The following is a 23190-nucleotide window of genomic DNA, read 5'->3' on the forward strand; positions in this document are numbered from 1 at the left end:
AGAAAGCTCTGGGGTTTACCAGTGGGTGCTGCAGGGGCTACAGTTGCTGCCATATGCTTGGGCCTGTTTCTTTTAACTGTGTGCTGCACACTATCAACATGAGCTCTAAAAGTTACTAGAAGCACGCATCTCTCATTTATAAGCATATTTGTGTGCTTTTCTGTAAGCTCATATAGCTGACAAATCTCAATGGCCTTATTCAAAGTTAAATCTCTGTCACAAAGCAAAATCTTTCTCACAGCATCATCTTTAATACCACACATCTGTCTTTTATCAACTCATACCTTAAATCTCCAAATCTGCACATTTTAGCCTTATTCCTCAAATCAGTTATATATGCTGTAGGTGTTTCACCAGCTTTTGATCCCTTGTATAAAATAAGTGCCTTTCCATTGTAATGTTTGTCTGGGAGCTACACATTTCTCTAAATTTACATTTTAAGCACTCAGGGTCCTCCCTTGATTCAGCCAGTACAACTATATGACAGATTTCCCCCTCTCCTGCAAAGAAAGCAGGTACATATAAAAATAAAACACTCACTTTAAATGGTTTCTGACCCAGCTAAATTAAGTAGAATAAATGCCTTTGTACGGTCATCTTTATCAGAACATGTAGCCTGTATGAAAAAGTAATAATCTTGCTCAAACACTCTCCAGATCTCTGCAATATTATTGTCAAACACAAGTGCACTGGGTTTTCGAAATCCATCTGCCATGCCAGCAAAGTATGCACAAACACACTAAAAATATGACTCTCGTAATTGTGTATGAACAAACTGTGCTGTGAGAGCTCATAATAACATTCAAATGCACAATAAACTCTTCAAAATACTGTACTTTGCAAAATATGCTATGAAATGGCTTGATCTTTTGAAATAACTTTACTGTAATACTGCACAAACATGCAAACACTTTACACACTTCTGATAACTCGGATATCTTTAGTTAATAAGAAAAATAGATGCTCAGTGAAAATGCGGTCATTTCCTTTCATTTTATTTGTTTTATGCAATTTGGATTTTATTTCAAACATTTTCCTTTGTAATTCGAATATTTTTATCAATATCGGACATTTTGGTTTATTTAAATATCGTTTAGAGCATTCTGTATGCTTCATTTCATATTTTGCAAATAAAAAATTATTTGAGCAAGTTTTAACATCTGAAATTCGTTTTTGACCTGTTTTGCGAATTATACATGCAGTAGGGATGATTCACTCCTATATATTCCTCCAAAACCAACTGGGTGCTTCTCAGACTCAAACTGAAGAAACTGGAACTCTTTCTGGCAACAAGTCAATTTAGCCATGCCTCTTCTGACACCATGTCACTTGTCCTTCTCTAACATAGATGACAATGGTTAATTTAGATACTTTATTACATAGAAACACACCAGGATGGATGGCAGCATCATAAAATATAAATGAACTGATTAACAGACAGACCTTACAGACATACATGCTTACATCTCAACAGCTTAGTACAAAATGGCAGTCAGGCTCACACATGCTCAGTATGCATACCCTTGTGCAAGCCCTTAGATAGCTTCTTAAAGGTACATACACACATTGGTTTACACTCTTCCAGGAATCCAGTTAGTTGATTAGTAATTGCACAAATTTCTTCTACAGAATAGTTCCTGAAAAAGGCTGTAAATACAGAAACAGATGCTGTGGAATAAACTTTAGCTTTACAAACCAAAATAAATTCCAGGCTGCCACAGTGTCTGAGCAACTAACTTTAATAAAGAACTGGTAAGCGCTTTCACAGTGTACAATACTGCTGCATCAGACCATAGTAAAAGTAACAAAGCAGGCAAACTTTTAAATGCAAGGCAATCCAATCAAATAGAGACATTAAAATCACATGACAATTTAAAAAGCATCTTAGCAGTGATTATAACACCCAGGGCATTCACCTAGTGTGCAGATCATGAGGGGGAGCAGCTGGGTGGCTCATAATACCTCTCTAATTTAGTTAAATGTAGCGAATATTCACAGAACTTGAGTTCTGCTTTAAAAAAAAACACACCTACTTTTCTTGTTACCATTGCCAGACTGCTTTAAAAACAGTCTGGATTAACTAGAAACTAATTGGTGTCATGCTCTCTTCCCACTCTTTGCTTTGGGTAAAGCAATGAGCGAGAATGAGAGAGCGGCAGTGGAGTCTTCTTCCAAGGCATGAATTTTATTACAGCTAATTAAAAACGAATCCACATTGACAGCAGATAGTTTCTTTTCAGGTAAGTGTGAAAAAGATAATGGGTTCTTCTGACTGGTTTGTTTGTTTTTTCCAGCAGGGCCAACCAGATATACATACTGCATTTTTGTCCTGTCTGGGTCAACCAGATATTTTCTGTAATTTTTTTTCCTGGTAGGGTCGACCGGATAATTTATGTATTTAATTATTTACTATTTTTGGCAGGATTGACCAGATACTGTTTAAAATGAAAAGGTGGACTAGTTAGTTAGTTTGTTCTTTGTTTCTAACATCCTGGGCCTGGATTTTGGCAGAAGTCTAACTTTAATGCCACAAGAAGCATTCTGCATAGAACTTTGCCAAGAAAATGTCTGCTTCTTTCAGAACGCAAGGCAGGGCACCAAGCTAGTGTGTAAAATAACTTAATATTCTCCTTCACCTATTCTGCCACATCTATAAAAGCCAGGCTTGAATATGCTTGAGGACATTTAGACAAATCTGGTAGATAGATTAACAGCAGCAACTGGGATACCTAGGACAGGTGAGTCGTGTCATCAGAGGTATGACTACCTGCAGTGCAGACAGGCACGTCAGCTTGTCCACTGGGTAACATAAGGCAAAGAGACATACCCAGAGTACTTTAGTTAGTATAATACCTTTACTATAAATGCAATATTAAGATAAGTAAGAATGTCCTAGATGTAGTTAGACTCTGCATATTTTACACAAATGTATTTCGTAGTCACTCAAGTAATTATTGTAAATCGGCAGTATGTAATATATAAAATAATTATAGATCACAAGTTTGCATTGTGTCCATTTCATCAAAGAAACATTCAGCAAGATATAATTAAGGATAAAATGTTAAGTGCAGCTTTACCAGTCAGCATACACAAAATAACATGCATACTGCTAAACACTGTTTTGATATGTTTCCTTATTACTATAATAATTTGTAATTGAAAAGTGTTGGTAAAGTACTTAAAACTTCCCAACACTTCATAACTTTATCATTTGATACCGACAACAAGACCATGTACTTCAAGTCGGAAGGGTCAGAACTGCTGCTGCTATCGAAACTTTAGAGTTTGTCAATTTCAGCAAAGCCGCATTCTGGTATGTATGACTCAGGCTGAACTTTTTGGACAGCATTATCAATAAGCAAGCAATTGTTTAAAATATTTGAACAATTATTTTTGTTATAATTATTCCTTTGAAATTGTAAAGGATTTTTTGTTTTAGTTTCCAAACATGTCACATCTCTATCAGTATACTATCCACTGACAAATATGCAGACTCCAACAGATGGGTGACTGAGACTGAAAGCAGGAAAAGAGCAAAACCCCAGTATAGAAGGAGTGCTCTTTTTACACTTAAACCCAGTTTCAATAACTAGACAGATATGAATGTTTTCCAAATAAGTGCCTCAAGATCAGGCAATTTACTGTTCAGACTTCTGGCATTAAGGACAGCTATCGTAATGCAATCCAAATTTGGGACTGATATGTTACACTTGAATGTACATCAGCTGGATTCTGCCTAGAAAAGGCATTAGGAGGGCAGCAAATGCTATAGCCAATATGCAAAAGCCTTGCAATGAGAGATGCAGGCCGTCCTTAGCACAGCAAGTTGCAATGTTGAGAATCACATCCCATGCTCATGTCTTACCTATAAGACAACTGGTAATGGAAAGAAGTCTTACATTTGCATTTTCTTTGTTGGCTGGATGGGAGGAAAGGAAGAAAACATTTACATAAACAAGCAGTCCTATATGTAATCAGTAATATATTTGCATTTTTAGTTTAGGTAGAGAGAAACTGACTACCAAAGTTAGACAGTAAAAGGAGTATTGGGGGGGGGGGGGGTCATTACTTTATAACACATGCATTTCTTACCACAAACATTAGTACGGAAGCAGTTATATGAAAAATGCAAAAAAAAAAAAATCAAATAATTAATATCGTATACAGAACTACAAGTGAAAATGTATTCTGCAACTAACAATGTATGGAATTTTATTAATTATATTTTCTCTGTCTTCTCTTCTTCTGTAGTTAAAGAACAGATCACATTCAACTACCACCTCTTTCACAGGAGGATGGTGAGATTGGTCCCCTGACCTCATAAGTAATACTTGTATCCAACAAATGAATTAATAGCAAGTTGTAATAAAAATTATCATTTATAAAACTACTGTTTTAGTGTGCTAAATATATTATACATTACTATTACACCAAGTAGTGTATACTAGTGGTTAAAATATGTAAATCATGTGATGCCATCGTATAATATCATTTACTGAACATACACAGAAAACCATAATATCTAGATTGAAAATATAGGATCATAAAATGGTATCACTGCAGTATTGGGAAATAATACTGATACAAATTAATACTGTAAGATAAAAGCTACATTTATTGCATTTCATTATTTATGCCTGTTTATTTCTCCTACTTTTTTCTCCCTCTACAGAGTCAGTTGAGCCTGGAGGGTTCCTATTATATAAGCAAATGCTTAAAGTTGCGAACACTGTTTAATCGAACTTGTTTACCGAAATGGTGAAATTCCAAAAGCACAAACAGCGATTTTTTTTCCCAGTGACTTTGCCATTTCCTCCACTATGGTGCAATCTCAGAGTTGGTATATTTAAGTAGGGGGGGTGTGGGGGGCACAACCCCCCACATAGGGGGGAGGGTGTCGGGGGTGAAACCCTCACTTTATTTTGTGTTTGCTTTTTTTTTTTGTTTGTTTTTTTTTTTTATGGACCAATGATTTTTTTCCCTGGGGAAAACAAATCGCTGATCGGTGTGTTCGGCATTTTGGATTTTTGAAGTGTTTGGGTCAATTTACAAGCCTTCGCTGATATAATATAGACCTGAGCCTAGAGTACCTCTACTGCAGTCCTCACAAATGAGGGGGAGAACACCACCCCCTACCTGCCACAGGCCTGGTTCACATTGTAGAAGTGGTGGCTCCTCCCCAACGGGCAGCCTACAGTGAAGCAGCCTAGACAGCCAAAATCCTGAGCTTCAGAACATGGTGAAGGCTGCTGTAGAGAGGGCTGTGAAGCGGCAGTGGGGCCCATATGAAAGAATAGTAGTTTGAAGGCAAGACTTGCTGACCTAGTCAGCTCTGACCACTGAACCATTGGAGATCTTGGCACCCTTCACATCTGGGTCTGCCTGTTCAGGACCCTCTGGGCAGGGCTGCTTATGACAGTCTGTGTGCTGGAGTAAGAGTAGCTGCAGTCCTATGTTCCCCTCATCCCCCATCATGTGTATACTCATCATCTTGTATTAAACCCACAACTCCTCTATGTTAACAATTCTCCATCCTCTGTATATCTTCCCTTCCATTTGTACACCCAACTTACTGTTACTACCCACATTTGTCTGTCCTGTATGTCAATTTTTATTATGAAGACTCTTAACTTTTGCATAGTTCTCATTCATTTCATTACTACCATATCTGCTTCCACATCTACATCTCATATATACTTAAGAAAAAGGGTGTCTATCCCTACTCAGAAAAATCACCTATAACATCCCACCTCCAGTACACAGCCTTCTTATATTGTCCTACTATGTTTGGTATCTCTCCATTTTCTTACATTCCTATCCACCCCTTTCCATACTTATAAAAGCCATAAACTGGTATCCATAAAAGGATACCCACAAAGTAAGACTACTGGCAAACTTGCTTTAAGCTGCTAGCCAGTGGGGCTGACAAGTACATGCAAGTTCTCTCTAAAGCGTATTAGTTCAGAGTGGCAGTTACCATCAAACTACCAAAATATATGAGGTTACTCAGGAATTTATGAACATAGGCAGCAGGTACATATGTGCAAAAGATGCAGAAATTATTATAAATGTTTTAGCTAATTTTACACTGTTTCAGCTCTGCACAGTTTATCAGGTCATTTCTTTGCAAGCTTCATGGATGTGAAAAACAGTGCCACTCGTTCACAATTCCTGTATTTGCATACAGGAGAAGAAGCAAATTTCATACATCTGCTTTAAATATTTGAACAATGCAGGACTATAAATATCACTCAATCGCCTTTAAAGCTTGAGTAAAGGAATATTTAACAATGGGTATTGTATGATAACATTACACCAAAGTAACCATTTTTATGTGTACTTATCTACATCTATGTCTATATCTGTAATTATATGGATAAATCTATATTTGTATAATATAATCTTAATTATATTAATCCCCAAACATCACTATCATTGACAGTCAAATAACCAGGAAAATGTAACTGATTGCAAATTCAGTCAAAACAAGAAAAGAGAGAGCGAGTCCCCTGCACCCCTTGATGTGGGATGTTGTGCCCCACAATCTACAACTCTGAGATTATACAACAGTGGGGGAAAGGGAAAAAACTCCCTAAACCCCAATGTCCAATGTTTTTGCACCAAGTCCAACTCTGCACATTCTGTGAATTGTGACTCAACCAAAATATGTGTTCAATTCACACTTTCACTAAAGAAACATTTCAGTGAATGACACTGCATCTATGTAAAAAGTCTAGAGTGCCTTCTTCCACTAACATGGCATTTTGGGACCCAGCAAATGCTTGCTACATGGCAATATATTCCATATTAGCAGACAAATGATGGATGGAACTGCCCTTAATGTAATCAAATTGAAGGGCTGAGAAGATTTTCTAAATTCTTCCCAACCTATGTTTCTCTTCTTAAAATACAAATGAGGGACATCTGCATATGTTTGCTGAGTAAAATGAACTACAGGTGTTATTCTCCCAGTGCCCATATTAAAAGAAAACAAATATCTATTTATCTCCCATTGGGACAACACATCCTGGATCCAGCTGTTCAGCTGTCACACCACACAGCCACCCACCCAAAAGTGTATCCCCTAGTCACATAAGGGCTACAGGTAAAAGCTCTTCCTCTACAACAACAGGCTTGAAGTTTGTCTGAGTCTACTTACAAGTCGGTCGTTTAACTTAAGTAATACATAACCACTCATTTTCATCTTATGTTTGATCTTTTTCATAGACAATATTTCTGGATTCACAATGAGCTGTCCTTATAAAGAAGAAGAGAATCTGCTTTACGATGAACTGGAATGCAAAATATGTTACCAGAGGTACAATGCTCAAAGTCGCAAGCCAAAAATCCTGGACTGTCTTCACAGAGTTTGTGCCATATGTTTAGCTAAAATGTCTGATGTAGGAGTTGACTCACACTGCATAAATTGCCCTTTCTGTCGTCATGAAACACAAGCTGGTGAAGGTAGAATTACTGGACTGCCAGATGACACTAACATTATGGCCAGGCTCACTGACACAAACAAATCAGGATGTAATTCTGACTGCTCAGAGGTTGTTTTAGCTTCAAAGAACCTGGCATCTTACAGTCCATCTCATGGCTCATCAAACTGTGTAGTAATTACAATCATGGAACTGCAAAGTGATTTAAGATCGCTCAGCCATAACACTAGTTTAGACTACTATGGGAGTTGCAGCTTAGACTCTCTGTCAATCGCCTCTCATAATCAAACAGGCCAGGACATTTTTTCAAAGCTCTGCAACCATATTCCAAGAATTTTTTTCTGGTTATTAGGATTATTTCACTTTGGATCACTTCCTCTTGGAATATATTTATTGGTAATTCAGAAAGTAACACTGGGAATTATCTGTGTTAGCCTTGTGCCATCTAGTTTAACAGTATGTTTAGTCTATGGGTTTTGGCAGTGCCTATGTAAAGGAATGTGTGAGTGCACTTCAAGAAGCTGAATAGTCCTCTTTCACACTGAGAAAATAAACTACATGCTACTCTTTTGTCTTCTAGTAAAAAGAACACTAATCACTAATATGCTTTATAACATTATGGATATGAAATCAGTCATTAAAGTTCTTATGAGCAGTCATTCAACTGATATCAAGAAATAAACATATTTTTTCATTTACTAAGATATATTGTCAAATATGCTTTTAACTGATGCGCACTGTTAATAAATGCATTTATAAAGTGTTATAAGTATTTTTAGTTTAGACGAGCCAATGAACTGGGGAAACTGCACCTATACATGGAGCCTTATTTATGGAGCATACTTTGGAGATAACACTGTGTTACTGTAACTTGCTTGAAACAATAGATAAAAAAAAAAAAATTCTGTAGTCATAAATTTTATTCAAGTAAAACTGTCAGTTTTGTTATGTTACTAGTGTTGCTATAGTGCAGTGCCTGCTTCTAGAATGTGTAAAAGGGTCTGTGATGCAAGAAACCTGCTTGTCTTCTAGCAATAAGTAAACAGATAGCATCATCAGCAGTGTCAGTTTGTGTGAAATCCAGCATTTAGAAGACAAGAAACTGCTTACCTTTCTTAAAGATTCTTAATTAATCAATGCCATTCACTAATAATTATTATAATTATTCACATTAATATATAATATAAAATAAAGCATATAATGTATTATATATGTAGCCTACAATTACTTTACTAGTATTATAAAATTGTATAAGTTTATAATACTTAGTTAATATAATATATTATTATAACCCAAATAATGGTATTGCATAAATGCCACAACATATAGCACAGTGGTTATTAGCAACTATGCCATATGCCATGGAATAGGTAAAAATACTGCACTAAGTTAATGAAAATGTAAAAAAAAAAATAAAAAAACAAGGTATATATATATAATATATAAGATATTCATATAATCATCATATCATGGATATCCTAAAAGGGCTAAAAGGGCAACTGCAGTGTTAAACTGCAGTGGTGGTATGTGGGCTTTTTTTCTTTTAATCTCACCTTTCACTCAAAAATCTTTCTCTCTATTGTACCTATTCTCTCCTATTCTATTTGGTTTACAATAAAACCAAAAAAACCTGAAATCTAATCATGCCACAACAAACAACACATGGCAATGCAGCCAAAGGGGTTGTTCTTTCCTATGTCATGTCATAAATTTGTAGACGATCCCTGAGTCTATGTGATGGATGTCATGCCTACATAATATCCATTGCATTGGTTACAGGTTGCAAGATAAATAACATTCTGTGTGTTACATGTAGCCATTTAGCTTATAGTTTGTGTTCTGTACAGGTGACATGTAACTGGCTCTGTTGCAGCAATCCCACAGTATAACAGAATAGTTTACATTTTGCATTCTGCTATAAATTTTAACAATACTCATATGCAGTAACCACAATCTGTGATATTCCACAGGGAATCCCTCCGAGAGACTAAACACTGTTATTTATATTCATGTACATGTATATATATGTATGCACATGCATACACACACACACACACACATATATATATATATATATATATATATATATATATATATATATATATATATATATATATATATATATATATATATATGGATGTATGTCATATGGTTGCCATTTCAGAATGTCGAAGACCATATGATTGACATTCAAAATGTCGACCACTGAATAAAAAAAAAAAAAAAAAACACAACAAAAAACTTAACTTCACGCTGCACCCCCCACATCCCACGGAACTTAAATATACCAACTCCAAGATTGCACTACAGTGCGGAAGATGGAAATCATTCCATTCTGCACTGTACTTAGATGCCGGTGCTGCATGGTTGACATTTCAAATGTCGATCATATGGTCTCGGTCATATGAACTTCGACATTCTGAAATTTCGACCATGTGAAGGGGACCCATATATATATTTATGCATCTACATAGTATATGGGTCTACTTCAGTGGACTGAAATCCCACTTACCTGATTTTCAAAAGACTGACATGAAAAACCTGAAACTCCAGAAGACCGACTACTTGGAACACCAACAGATCACTATGGGTAAGTAACTACTTGGCCAGTATGTTGACCTTTGCCCCTTACATCTGCAGTAGTGAGATCTGGGAGTTGGTATATTTAGCTAGGAGGGGTGGGGAGGTGCAGGCCCCCCCCACATGGGTAGGTTTTTTTTGCTACGGTGTTAGTGTGTTTGCGGAGTTGGGTGAGCGGTTACTTATCTGTAGTATTCTATCAGTGTTCCAAGAGATCAGTCTTCTGAAGTTTCAGGTTTTTCTTCTCTGTCTTTTGAAAGTCTAGTAAGTGGGATTTCAGTCTACTGAAGTATATATACACACACACACACACACACACACACACACACACACACACACACACGTGAGTGTATGTATATGTGTGTGTGTGTGTGTGTGTGTGTGTGTATATATATATATATATATATATATATATATATATATATATCTACACACACACACACACACACACACACACACACACACACACACACACACACACACACACATATGGTTATCTTGTATTTTGATGAATGCCATTTCTTTGTCAAACGCATGGGGTGGAGTAATATCAATGGTGCTGATAGCGGAGTAGTGGAAAAGTTAATGGTGTGTAATGTTGAGACAGGTAAGTGGAGTTGGAGGGGTGTGAGTGTTTGCGCGCATGTATGTGGGTCATAGTTAGGTTCAGGGATGAGTGAAGGACAGGTGTTGTATGTTGTGTGTGAGTTTTCACATTTTAGGTTTATGGTCAGGGTTAGGTTGCAGGATAGATGTACTGTCTGCATGTGTTTGTGAATGTTTGTGTGCTCGAGTATGTCTTGTGTAGTGGCAAGTCTTACTGAAAGGTGTTTACGAACATAAGGTGTAGGGTTAGGTTTGAGGGAAAAGGCAGCATTAGGATATGGCCAAAGTCAAAGAATGGTTGGAAAATGACAGAAAATGTTCATTATAAAGATCTATTTTGTCCTGCAAGAGAAAGGCCCTAATGAAGGATGTATCCAGAAAGTATCCTAGAAATACTTTCCTGTGAGAAGGAATGAGGAGGTTTTCTGTAAGTTCAGATGAAATCCTAGATTACAATAAAAACAAAATCACCAACAAAAACCAAGTGTCCCAACTGGAAAATAGACACAAAAGATAATAAAACACCAGTAGGACAGCCACAGCGATAAAAACTTTTAATTAGAACCAAGACAAGCACTTTTCTGTATCAAGTGCACTTCATCATTTCTTCTAAAAACAAGTAAAAACCATCAGTTTAAATATATTAAGACAACCAATCAGCAGCCTGCAACGATACAAATCAATTAAAATTTAAAGATACAAAATACAAAACTTAAACTTTCTTCAGCCTGCGTCCCTTTAATACAGGCTTAATACAAACACTATTGTTCAGCCCTGGATATTTATGTGTTGGAGCCTCAAAATCCAATGAAGTTCTTTTTGTTCAAGAAAGTTATTAGTATCACTCCCTCTAACACTAACAAACACTGGTTGTAGGACTCTAAAAAGAAACTGATGTTCTGGAAATATCATCACATGCTTGGCCAGGGCATTCATATCATTCTTTTTACGTATTTCATAGAGATATTTACTAATACGTTCCTTCAACCTCTGAGTGGTTTTACCCACATAATAACAAGTGCATGTATCACAGGTAGACAAGTAAACCGAATTACTGGTATCACAGTCAGCATAACATCTTGGTTCAAATCTGAACGAGGTATTTGAGCAGGTGAATATTTGTTGAGTACATAAAACATTACAAAACAAGAAGTTATGTACTCACCATAACGTTCAATGTATGTAGTCCATCTCGCCTCACATTCTTACCCTTGGGTTCAGAGCCGAATGTCGGCTCCGACTCGGCTAAAACTTTTCTAGCTCGAAGTCTTTCTATTGGCTGGGCTAAGATGGTATCCCACGCTGCACTGCTCTATATCCCCAGATCTAGTTTGCTGCGAACACCAGCACTCATTCTCCATGCATAACAACACCCAAGGAAAGGAAGAACAAACCAAGAATGAAGGGAGCTCTGAAACCAGACCTAACCTCCAAATCCTCCAGGAAGGGGGAAGGAGGGGGGGTAATTAAGAATGTGAGGCGAGATGGACTACATACATCGATCGTTATGGTGAGTACATAACTTTTTGATGTTAAGTAGTCCAATCTCGCCTACATTCTTACCCATGGGACAGCGTCCCTAGCACCTAAATACTGGGAGGCTCAGTGGAAAATATTCCTGAGTACTGTGGAACCAAAGAAAGACCTGCCCCTAGATACCACATCCAACTTGTAATGAGTAACAAAGGTGTGAGGAGATGCCCAAGTAGCCACAGCACAAATATCAGATCCATCAGAGCCACAGCTGGAGGGATAGATTCATCACCCAAAGACTCCCTATGCTGTGGAATAAAATCCCGGTATATGTGAGGTAGAGCACCTCGCTGGCCTTGTTCAAGAGAAATCTTGACCAATGGATGGGAGATCGCAGATATACCCCAGGGATTACCTCAGTGTCACTGCTCGACAGAGGCACAGCAAAATAATGGGTATAGTTCCCCATACTAAAGGCTATGGGCTAGGCTTATAAATGCCCTCGGGCAGATAGCCTAGTATGAACCTATGAACCTATGAATCATTCATAGACAATCTGGCCTGATAGGCTTGGTAAATGCAGATAAGGGCCGAGTAGAGTGAGCCTTCACCAGGAACGGTAAATCTTTACCTTCTGAGGAATAAATGAAAAAAATGCAACTGGCGATCCACCTGGAGAGTGTGACTTTGGAGACAGGAGACCCAATTCTGTTTTCCGAAAAGGAAACAACTGATCAGATTTTCTGAGGTCTTTGGTTCTGTGCAGATAAAAACGTAATTTTCTGTGTACATCCAATTGATGAAATTTAAATTCTGCCTAGTTTGAGAACTGGGGAAAAAAACACTAGCAACTCAATAGATTGATTAAGGTTACTGATTGACGCCACTTTGAGAAGAAAGGAAGGGTTGGGCCTGAGAGAAACCCTGTCCTTATGAAAAATCAAATAAGGGGGTTTGATTGATAAGGCTTGAAGCTCTGAAATGCGTCTGGCTGACGTGATGGCTACTAAAAAGACAGTCTTCCAAGTTAAGAAATTTAAATAAGTCAATGAAGGAGTGCAATCAGTCAAAAAGAACTCCCAAAACTTCTGTCCAACAGCTTTATTGACACAAAACGAACGTAGACATTTGTAGCTATTCTGGGCTTATACACAGTGAGAAATTTGTATAATTCAAAATCTATTACACCTTCAAACATGTAATCTTTTAGCATATTGTCTATACGTTGATAGGCTAAATTTACCTCATTTTTTGAAACAACTGTGTATTTGTGTTCATCCCTAAGAATCATGTTCATCTTCCCTTCGTAAATAATATTGTCCATTATTACGATCCCCCCACCCTTGTCTGGCTTCATTACTCTAATAGAAGTATTGTTCATTAGTTCTACTAACACCTCTTTCTCCCCCTTCTTTAAATTGTTATTATATTTACACTTATTCTTCATTTGTGTAAGTCTAGTCTCTTCTTCTAAAATCTTTTCGAAATTCTTTAACTGTGGTAGTAATGGATTGTAAGTAGATTTCCTTCTCAATCCTACTTTGTTATTTTCGTTCTCATAACCATTTCTGGAAACTAAAATACTTAAATTAATTTTCCTTATAAATAGCTTTATATCTAAAATCGTGGTGGTTGTGTCACCCTTATTACAGGGTATAAATTTAAATCCTTTGCTAAGTAGATTAAAATGATCTTCATTTATACTAAAATTACCATAATTGTAAATAGAAAAATCTTTGTAGGTGTGTTTAACTTTATCAATTTTAATGTCATCCACACCCACCACCCCTTCTCCCCACCCATGTGAAAATTTTCCCTTCTATTTTGAGGCCTATATTCTTCATCTATTTCCCTTTCTAGTGGGGGGAACTCCTGCTCATAATTGTATTCATTTCTGTAATCCTTATTAACAGCATCATGTTTATTCCATTTTCTATTATTTCCGTTTGAGTCCCTCTTAGAAAAAGCTGGTTTAGGGTAATTGTTGCCAGTTTCATATTCTGAGATGTCCCTGTTTAATTTACCAAGCTTCCCTTGCATAACTTGCTTACATTTTTCATCAATATCTTGTCTAATTTTGTAGTATTTATTTCTCTCTTCCCTTATACCATGTATTAAATCATCCTTAATACAAATATCTAGCTCATCTATCTCCTTGCCCAAACATACTAGTTTTCTCTCATTTTCTTCAATTATGAGTTTAACAATGTCTAACCCACACTGATTAAAAACTTTTAACAAACTAGTATGAAAAATAGATCCGACTGAAACATTATTCGGATATTTGCATATTCGTAATCCTTTAGGGACAACTTCTTTCTTTACACATTCTCTCAAGTATGCATTCTCAATATTTAAAATTTTAAACTTTGTCATTAAAACTTTTAGTTTATCTAATTTGAAAAGGTAAGGCTTCCCTTCTGTATGCTTTGAGCCCACACAAGTGTCCATACCAAACACAAAATCTTTTTTTAACCAGTCAGAAGTAGTAACGCCATTGGAAAAAACAGTACATGTGCTTGAACCAAACAAAGTCGGCTTCTTAGGTCGAGCCCCAACGTCACCACGGGTCTCGCTTTTTACCTCAGCCCCTTCAGATTCAGCACCAAAAATGTGTGGAGTTTGAAGTGGATTAAAATTAGTTCCTGTATCGCAAGAAAAGTCGCCGGCGTCATCCTCCTCGCCCATAAGCTCCCTTTTTCTTTTACTATTATGGAACTGTAACCCTTCGGTTCCGTTTTCCACTCCACTTGCTCTTGTTTGGCTCACCAACAGTTTATGGCAGAGCGGCGTTAACAAGTCTATGAGTTCCGTGAGTTGGCCAATCAGTTTCCTCGATTGGCCAAGCTCTTCCTGCCCCTCAGAACTCATGACGCTCCGCTCTAATTTTAGAGTTCTTTCTTGACCCAAGCACGATAAACAGGTGAAGAAACACTGGAAAGCACTCAAGGAAACCAAATAAGTCAATGAAGGAGTGCAATCAGTCAAAAAGAACTCCCAAAACTTCTGTCCAACAGCTTTATTGACACAAAACGAACGTAGACATTTGTAGCTATTCTGGGCTTATACACAGTGAGAAATTTGTATAATTCAAAATCTATTACACCTTCAAACATGTAATCTTTTAGCATATTGTCTATACATTGATAGGCTAAATTTACCTACCTTAAGAATTTTAAATCACAAGTGGATGCAGGCTCAAAGGGGAATGAAGTAAGAGCCGGTAGAACAAAGTTTAAATCCCAAGGCATGACAGGTTCTGATACCGGAGGACGAAGTAACAGTGCCCTTCAGAAAAGCCTTACAGAGTGTCTATGAGCCATCAGACTAGGCTTGTTTGCGACATGAAAGGTAGAAATCGCCGCCAATTGGACTTTAATGGTTGCGGCCGCTAAACCCTGATTAAACAGCATAGACAAGAACTCCAATAAAGACGAAATTGGAGCAGTGTAAGGGTCAATCTTTTGAGAATGAGCCCAGATTGAAAACCTCTTCCATTTACTGTAGTAAATCTTCTTGGTGGAGGACTTATGAGAGGAAGATAAAATATGAACCACCTCCGATGAGAAATGATGAAGCCTAATGACGGAAGTGGAGTAGCCAGGCTGTCAACTGGAGGGTCCGAAGAGAGGGATGGAGCTGCCCTGACATGTGTGTCAGTAAGTCTGGTTGTGGGTCCAGAATCTAAGGAGAGTCCATGAGATAGGTATGGAGAAAGGGGAACCAAATTTGATGAGGCCAGTGTAGAGCAATCAGAATCATTCTGCTTCCCAAGGCTTGCACTTTCTGAATAACCTTTGACAGCAAGGGAACCGGAGGGAAGGCATATAGTAGACTGGAGGGCCAATCGTGGACTAGAGCGTCCCTGGATGACTCGCCCGGAGGGGGGATCAACGTGAAGTAGCTGCTGCATTTGGCATTGAGGGGGCTGGCAAAGAGGTCGCACCAAGGCTGACCCCACCTGTGGAAGATCTGTTCTGCAACTTGACAGTTCAGGGACCACTCATAAGGCATCAGAATAGCTCTCCTTAGCCTATCTGCGATCACATAGGACTTCCCCAGAATGTGCGTTGCCACCAGAAAACATTGGGAAGACACTGCCCATTGCCACACTCGCATGGCCTCTCTGCAAAGGGGATGGGACTTGGTTCCTCCATGCTTGTTCAGATATCACACCACTGACATATTGTCTGAGTGGCTTGCAATAGTCCCGAGAGGAAGAAAGCTCTGAAGTGCTTATAACACTAGTAGCACAGCTCTCATCTCCAGAATACTGATATGCAGATGCATCTTGTGCTCTTGCCACATGCCTTGGATTGTCCTGCCTAGATAATGCCCCCCCACCCCATCTGGGAGGCATCCGTGGTCACCGTGGCAATCGGGGGCACAGGAACGAAGGGCTTTCCTGCATTCAGGTTGTCGGTGCAAAGCCACCAATTGAGATCCTGTTTGCACCTGTCCGTGAGTAGAATAGGGTAAGAAAGTGGAAGACATTGAAAAAACCACTGGGCAAAAAGTAGCCACTGAAGGAGTCTCATATGTAACCTTGCCAGACGGACTAACATAATTGTTGCAGCCATTGTCCCCAATAGTTGGAGGACCCATTTTGCCTTTGCTCTTCTCAGAGGGAGCAAGGCATGAACTTGTTGTAGGGCTCTGATTTTTTCCTGTGGTAGAAATGCCCGCATGAGGATGGTGTCTAGTTCTGCGCCTATAAAAGTGACACGCTGTGAGGGCAACAAGGCAGATTTTTCCCAGTGCAATGTGATGCCCAGCTGTTGATATAGGTTTATAGTAGCGTCCCTGGTCTGAATTAGTAGATGCCTGGTGGTGGCAGTAAGGAGCCAGTCATCCAGATATGGAAACACTTGGAATCCCTAATGTCTCAAGTGAGCAGTCACCACTGCCATGCATTTAATAAACACCCTGGGGGCTGTGGTGAGACCAAAGGGCAGGGCTCAAAACTGAAAATGACTGGCTCCCAGCCAAAAGTATAGGTGACTTCTGGATGCTCTGTCCATCTTGATGTGGTAGTAAGCATCCTTGAGGTAAATGGAGCACATCCACACTTCTTTTCCCAACAATGGGAGAATAGACTGCAATGTGACCATTCGGAACTTGGACTTTTGCATGTGGGTGTTCAATTGACTGAGATCTAATATGGGCTTCAGGTCCCCTGTCCTTTTCGGCACCAAAAAGAATCTTGAGTAAGTCCCTAATCCGATCTGGTCTGAGGGGACATGTTGGATGGCTCCTTTTTCTGGCAGCTTTGAAACTTCTGAAGCTGCATAATCCCTTTGACTGGGTGGAACATCCGGGATTTTCTTGATTGGAGGGGGATCTGATGAGAAGGGGATGACATATCCTTCGGAAATTATTCGTAGAACCCATTGGTCCTGGTTGATGTCTTGCCAGGCCTCCGGGTATAACGAGATTCGACCCCGGACTGGCTCCGGAAATGCACAGTCGGGCCTCCCATCAGGAGCGGCGGTGAGAACCACGAAAGGAATCGCGGTCTCCTGAGTTGCAGGGGCTTCCACTGCCTCTAGGGCGGTGTCTCCCTGAATAATCACCCCCTCCTCTGCCTCTGGAGGGAGGCTCACCTTGTGCACCGGGAAAAAACATCTGTGATTTCTTGAACCACATTTTGCCACTCCTCTGGGCCTTGGAATAAGGCCTAGAGGCAAGGGAAAAATGGACTCCTACAGCAGACAGAGTTTTTCTCTCCTGCTTGCACCTGGTGAGGGTGTCGTTAACCTTGGTTCCGAACAAAGAGGAACAATCGAAAGGGGCATCGGTGAATGAAGACTTGAAGGCCTCTGGGAAATGACAAAGGTGCATCCAGGCCTGTCTCCTAAGAGCAACTCCTGAACTTGCTGCCCTGCTCGCTCCATTGGCTGCATATGAGATCAGCCTCATGGAGAAGTTAACGATGGAATTGAGGGTAGACATCTGAGCGTTAACCATCTGGGTCACCGGTTCAGAAACGTTACCCATGAGAGTATCTCCAAGATCCTTGAGGAGATCTCTCTGGAGCCGTGTAAAGTGAGATAAATAATTCAGTGACCGGAAGGTAAAGGTCGCTGAAGACAGGTACACTTCCCGTACCGGTGCATGGTCCTAGACTCCTTGTTATGAGGATGGACGGTGGAAGAAGTCTTGGCTAATTCCTTCTGAGTGGCCGCTGCCACCACCATGGCATCCACAGGGACTCACTTGGACAGAAATTCCTTACTAGGAGGAGCAGACAAAAATTTATTGGGTCTCCTGGGGACTACTTCCACAGAGTCAGGGGTCTCCCACACCCTTCGACAGACCAAATCCAGAAGCTTATCAAAAGGTGGAGATACCCAGGAGGCGGAGGGCTGAGCACCAAAGGCCTTCAGGAAGACTGACTCCTCCTCGGAGGGGGCTTTGGATGGCCAGTCACCTCTTTGTTTCAAAATCTATAGGATGTCAGAGAAAGAAACATCCTCAGAGGATGACTTGGGGGACCCCTCCGATTCCTCGAGGTCGGTGTCTGATGTGAGAGACTCATCCTGGGAATCTATGTGCTTCCTCTTGCACGTCTTCTTTCTGGGTGGCTCCTCAGGCAAGGACTCTGAGGGGCCCTCAGAAATGTGGGGACCACTCATGGGGGTACCCTGAGGCCTTGGGGCTCCGCTGTCTAGAGATAGATGATGATCAGAGACCTGCACTGGTGTAGTAGGGAACAGAGTCACTGACCCACATGATGCCGCTGACAACCTGGCCAGCGCACTCCACATGGCCTCAAAGGCTGGTCCCCCTGAGTCTGAGGAGCGACCAGCCTCCAAAACCACGACAGGAGTCAGACTTCCCCACACTGAAGCACCGAGAGGGAGACTAGGAACTGATAGGTGTCCCGAAGCCTCTCCTTAGGGTCCAACCGAAGAATCCTGAGTCCTGAATCCCGTGGATGGCACCGATAAGCCAGGAGGGGCTGTCGGAACTGACCTAAGGACATCACACGGAGCCGAGCACTCCGGCTCCAAAAGCTGAGATAATCTCGGAGGAGGAAGTATCGTAGCAGGTTGAAGGATGGGCTCCGGAGCCGACTGGGTCAATTTAGTCAAAACCGGTGACTGAAGGAGTCTCTGCACCACTCTATCGACGTCCACATCTGATAAGGTCCGGGAGGAATTTAAGGATAGAGAGGGAGATCAAGACCTCCTCTCCGAAGCGGACCTGTGAGGAGGTGATGCTGGGCTAATGCTAGGCGATTGGCTCTGAATAGGTTCCAAAATGATTGGAGCCGATGCCGGTTCCATAACCACAGACACTTCCTGCGGCCCCGAGGACAATGGAGCCGAGGATGTCAAAGCAGACTTTGCTATTTTCTCCGGTGGCTCCGAGGAGACTGATGGAGCCGGAGATCTCTTTTTAGATTTCGAAGATTTTGTCTTGGAGCTGGAAGCAGTTTCCAGACCCTCCTCGAAGGAGGGTTTCAGAAGTCCCTTCAAAATCAACATATTCTTCCTTTCCTAAAGAACTCTCAGACTAAACGCATGACAGAAACTGCATTACTCCTGGAGATGGATTGCTCCCAGACAATACACACAGACAGAATGTCCATCGGTAATGGACATTTTATAGCTGCACCTAGAGCATTTCTTGAAGCCCGAGGGCTTATCCTTAGAATCTTTAGACATAGTTAGCTACCACAAAGCACCAAAGACAACAATAACTGACAACAGTACCAACAGTAAAAGAGTCGCAAGGTGGGAAAACACTACCACAAACAAAAAAAACCTCAAGATCTCTAGCTTTGGCCAGTCCCTTTGAAGGATTCTTTCTCTAAAACTATTTTCAGAATGAATCACTTGTTTCAGTGGGAACATGATATTCCGCAGTCCTTGCAGAAATATTATGATTTATTACAAACTGGATTTTCCAAAATGTACTCCAAATTCCTCTTGTTCTTTAGCAGTGGTGGATGTTTTTGTCACTACCTGTAACTTGCCTGACAGCCAGCTTGCTGTGCCCAGCAAAGCAGATTTATTGGATAAAGTTCCTCAATCCTATGTTTTACACACCCATGCCAGACCAGACCCAGCAGCTATTGCTTTAATAACCCAACTGCTGCTAAACATTTGGTTAATACTAATCCTTCTACTTCTGACAAGTTTGGGAAAGCTTTTGATATATTTGGGAAAAAGTTTATTCTCCTGCAACACCTTTTTTTTTTTTTTTTGGAATTCTCAACTGTCAAGCTTGTTGACTCCTCTTCTGAGGAGAAAATTGCCTTGTGCAACTTAGTTGCCGCTGTGCCTGAAGTGGTTACTCACTGTTTGAAATGTGATTCTGCTGATGCATCCTCAATGGCTGCTTATGAGGAGGTTTGCTTGGCTGCATTCTCAAAACCTTCCAGAAAAAATGGATTTTTAACTCTCCCTTGGATAAAGAATGAGTTTTTGGACCATGTGTTGCAGAAATCCTTAAAACTGTGATGCCTGAAGTAAGGAGATTCAATGAATCTTTCACAAGATGTTAGCCTTTTTTATCCAAGTTTGCAGAGGGATTTAATTCTACCTCTACATCCTTCTTTAAAAAGCAAAATAAACAAACTCAGCTAGCTGCTAGTAAGCGAACATTAAAACAAACAATAGCAAGGTGGTTCTACAAAGAAAGTAGGAACCCACAGAATAAAGGACAGTCTAACAAGTTTGAATGACTATCTACAAGACTCTGCCCACTCTTCCCATCTTGATAAACCCTTATTCCTTTCAGAAAGTCTGGACCTCCATTTCTCTTCTTGGCAACAGACAGTTTCAAATAGATGGGTTCTGAAAGTAATCCATCAAAGTTACAGATGGCAATGGGAGTCAGTCTCTTCTTTTCAAAGGAGTCCCTCCATCTGCCAGACCAAACTCCTCTTTTCCCTCCTGTCACTTAGCACCTGCTGGCTCAGGGGATGAGAGAAGTTGCCCCTTCCTCTCATTTAGAAGAGTTTTATTCAGAATCTTCCTGATGCCAACGAAGGATATTTTTTGAGACCACTTCTGGATATTTACTTGTGACCAGTTTCCAAACAGTATCCCTTCACAACATATTACCCTTTTTTCCCCAGTTTGAGTGTTGTGTTGGCCTTATGTAAAAGATGCATATCATCATGTTCCTATAGACAGAAATTTTATAAGCTTCTTACGGTTTTCTGTGCCTGGATCACATTATCAGTTTTCTGCATTATGTTTTGGTCTATCCACTGCTCCAGAAGTAGTCACAGAGTGCCTAGTTCCTGTGATAGACTGCTGCAGATTGGAAGGTATTCATGTTTTCCTTATTTAGACGACTTGCTTATCTTTGCATAGTCTTTTTCAAGAAATCTCTCATCTGGGTAAGGGATTTCCTACCCAAACTAGGAATGCAGGAGAACATGCACAGATCTTGTCTGACTATTTCTCACAGAATTGTTTTCCTGGGGTGTCTCTTAGATAACCTCTGTTCAAAGAGTGCTTCTTCCATAGGAAAGAGTATCTACATCTAAATCTATTTATTAGTTTTTCCACTTACGACTACTGTCTCATTAAGGGAATTTCTCAGGATTATGGGTCTCATGGCATCTATGATTCTCAGGATAGCTTTTGCAAAACTCCACATGAGAAAGAGCTAATGGTATGTGAAATATGTATGATTCCAAAATCATACAGACATTGGAACCATACAGATCTCACATATTAGATTTCTATGGTTCCAAAATCAACTTCCCTGGCATTCCAGAGTCCAATTTGGGGGGGGGGTTGAAAAAAGATATTTTTTTGGGTGGAGACACCAAATTTATCAGAATCTAGGTCTTCCATTCTCCCTCCCAGTCCTAGCACAATTGGTCACAACAGACACTTCAGACTTTGCTTGGGGAGTGGTTTCAATGGGAAAAATAGTGCAGGGTCTTTGGAACAGAAAAGACTGACCAAAACGCATACATATAAAATAGATGCTGGTACTTACAAATGCTCTTATCTCTCTCAATCATCTATGATCCCAGGGACCTCTAAGTGTTTACATACCACAACACAGTGATATGATACATAAACAAGCAGGGGGAGCCAGACCTCAGTCTCTGTAACATAGCCATGCTAGCCTGAGATACAGCTTTTCAACAGAATCTCACTCTACATGTATCGTACAAATAGATTTTTTTGCCCCTATTCACAACAATCAGTTGGCAAAATTATTCTCTGGGACTCCATGAAAGAAGGCCTGGAAGAGAGATTATTTTTCAATTCCTTGGACAGGACTGTTCCTGTATGCTTTCCACTAACATCCAAGGTCATTATGAAGATTTAGAAGAACTCTCCAAAAGTGATTGTGGTGATCCACTTCTAGCCCAAGCAACAGTAGTTCTCCATTTTTTTCAAAATGGCCAGGGGTAATTAACACAAGCTTCCTCATAGACTATACCTACTCATACAGTACAAGGAGTGTTTGCTAGAGCCTAACTTCAAACAATTGCAACTGACTGCCTGAGTGATAGACTCTTAACACCTTTTAGGCACGTTTTTTTTCTGAGCATGTGTGGCAGATGTTAAAGAAAACTTGCTATTAGAAAATCATATATTAGTAAGTGGAAAAGGTTTTCTAGTTGGCGCCAATAAAAGAACCTGGTTCTGCATTATTTTGGGTGAGTAGGGTACTCTCCGGCCTCTCTCATTCCACCGTCAAGATTTGTTTGTTGGCCATTTCAACATGTCTGCCCATGGTACCCCTTCTTTTAATGCAATTTCATGTTCTAATGATTTTAAAAGGAGTGTTGCATACAAAAACTCCATGGAAATAGGTGGCTCCTCCTTGTGATCTTTTTTGGTAGAAAAACTAACTCTTGCTCCATTTGAACCAGCTCATCAGGCTGACTTGAGGTTCTTAACATGGAAAGCAGTATTGCTAAAGGCTCTGACCTTTGCGAGAAGAATATCCGAGTTGCTAGCTCTTACGGTAGATTAACTTTATCGCATTTTTTTTCACAAAGATAGGGTTTCTTTAAGAACCACTCCTTCACTTATGTATAAAGTTGTGCCCAAGTTTACTTTGGGCCAAGCTATCTAACTGTCTTCTTTTAAGAAACTAAAAATGA

The 23190-nt window shown here is 39.9% G+C and overlaps 2 protein-coding genes across 4 annotated transcripts in view; one reads left to right on the forward strand and one right to left on the reverse strand.

Annotated features, from left to right (window-relative positions):
- LOC122810311 (E3 ubiquitin-protein ligase RNF182-like) overlaps window positions 1-8290 on the forward strand; it is a 28381-nt gene extending 20091 nt beyond the window's left edge. The window contains exons 2-3 of the mRNA XM_044081876.1: window positions 4252-4298; window positions 7228-8290. Of these exons, the coding sequence (XP_043937811.1) occupies window positions 7248-7967 (720 nt within the window). The 5' untranslated portion in view covers window positions 4252-4298; window positions 7228-7247 and the 3' untranslated portion in view covers window positions 7968-8290. The remainder of the gene's footprint in view (window positions 1-4251; window positions 4299-7227) is intronic.
- CEP89 (centrosomal protein 89) overlaps window positions 1-23190 on the reverse strand; it is a 1387439-nt gene that overhangs the window by 53974 nt on the left and 1310275 nt on the right. The gene's annotated exons all lie outside the window — the stretch shown is intronic.

The sequence above is a fragment of the Protopterus annectens genome, chromosome 8.part1 (assembly GCF_019279795.1).
Source record: "Protopterus annectens isolate FY-2018-M chromosome 8.part1, PAN1.0, whole genome shotgun sequence".
Taxonomy (NCBI): Eukaryota; Metazoa; Chordata; order Ceratodontiformes; family Protopteridae; genus Protopterus; species Protopterus annectens.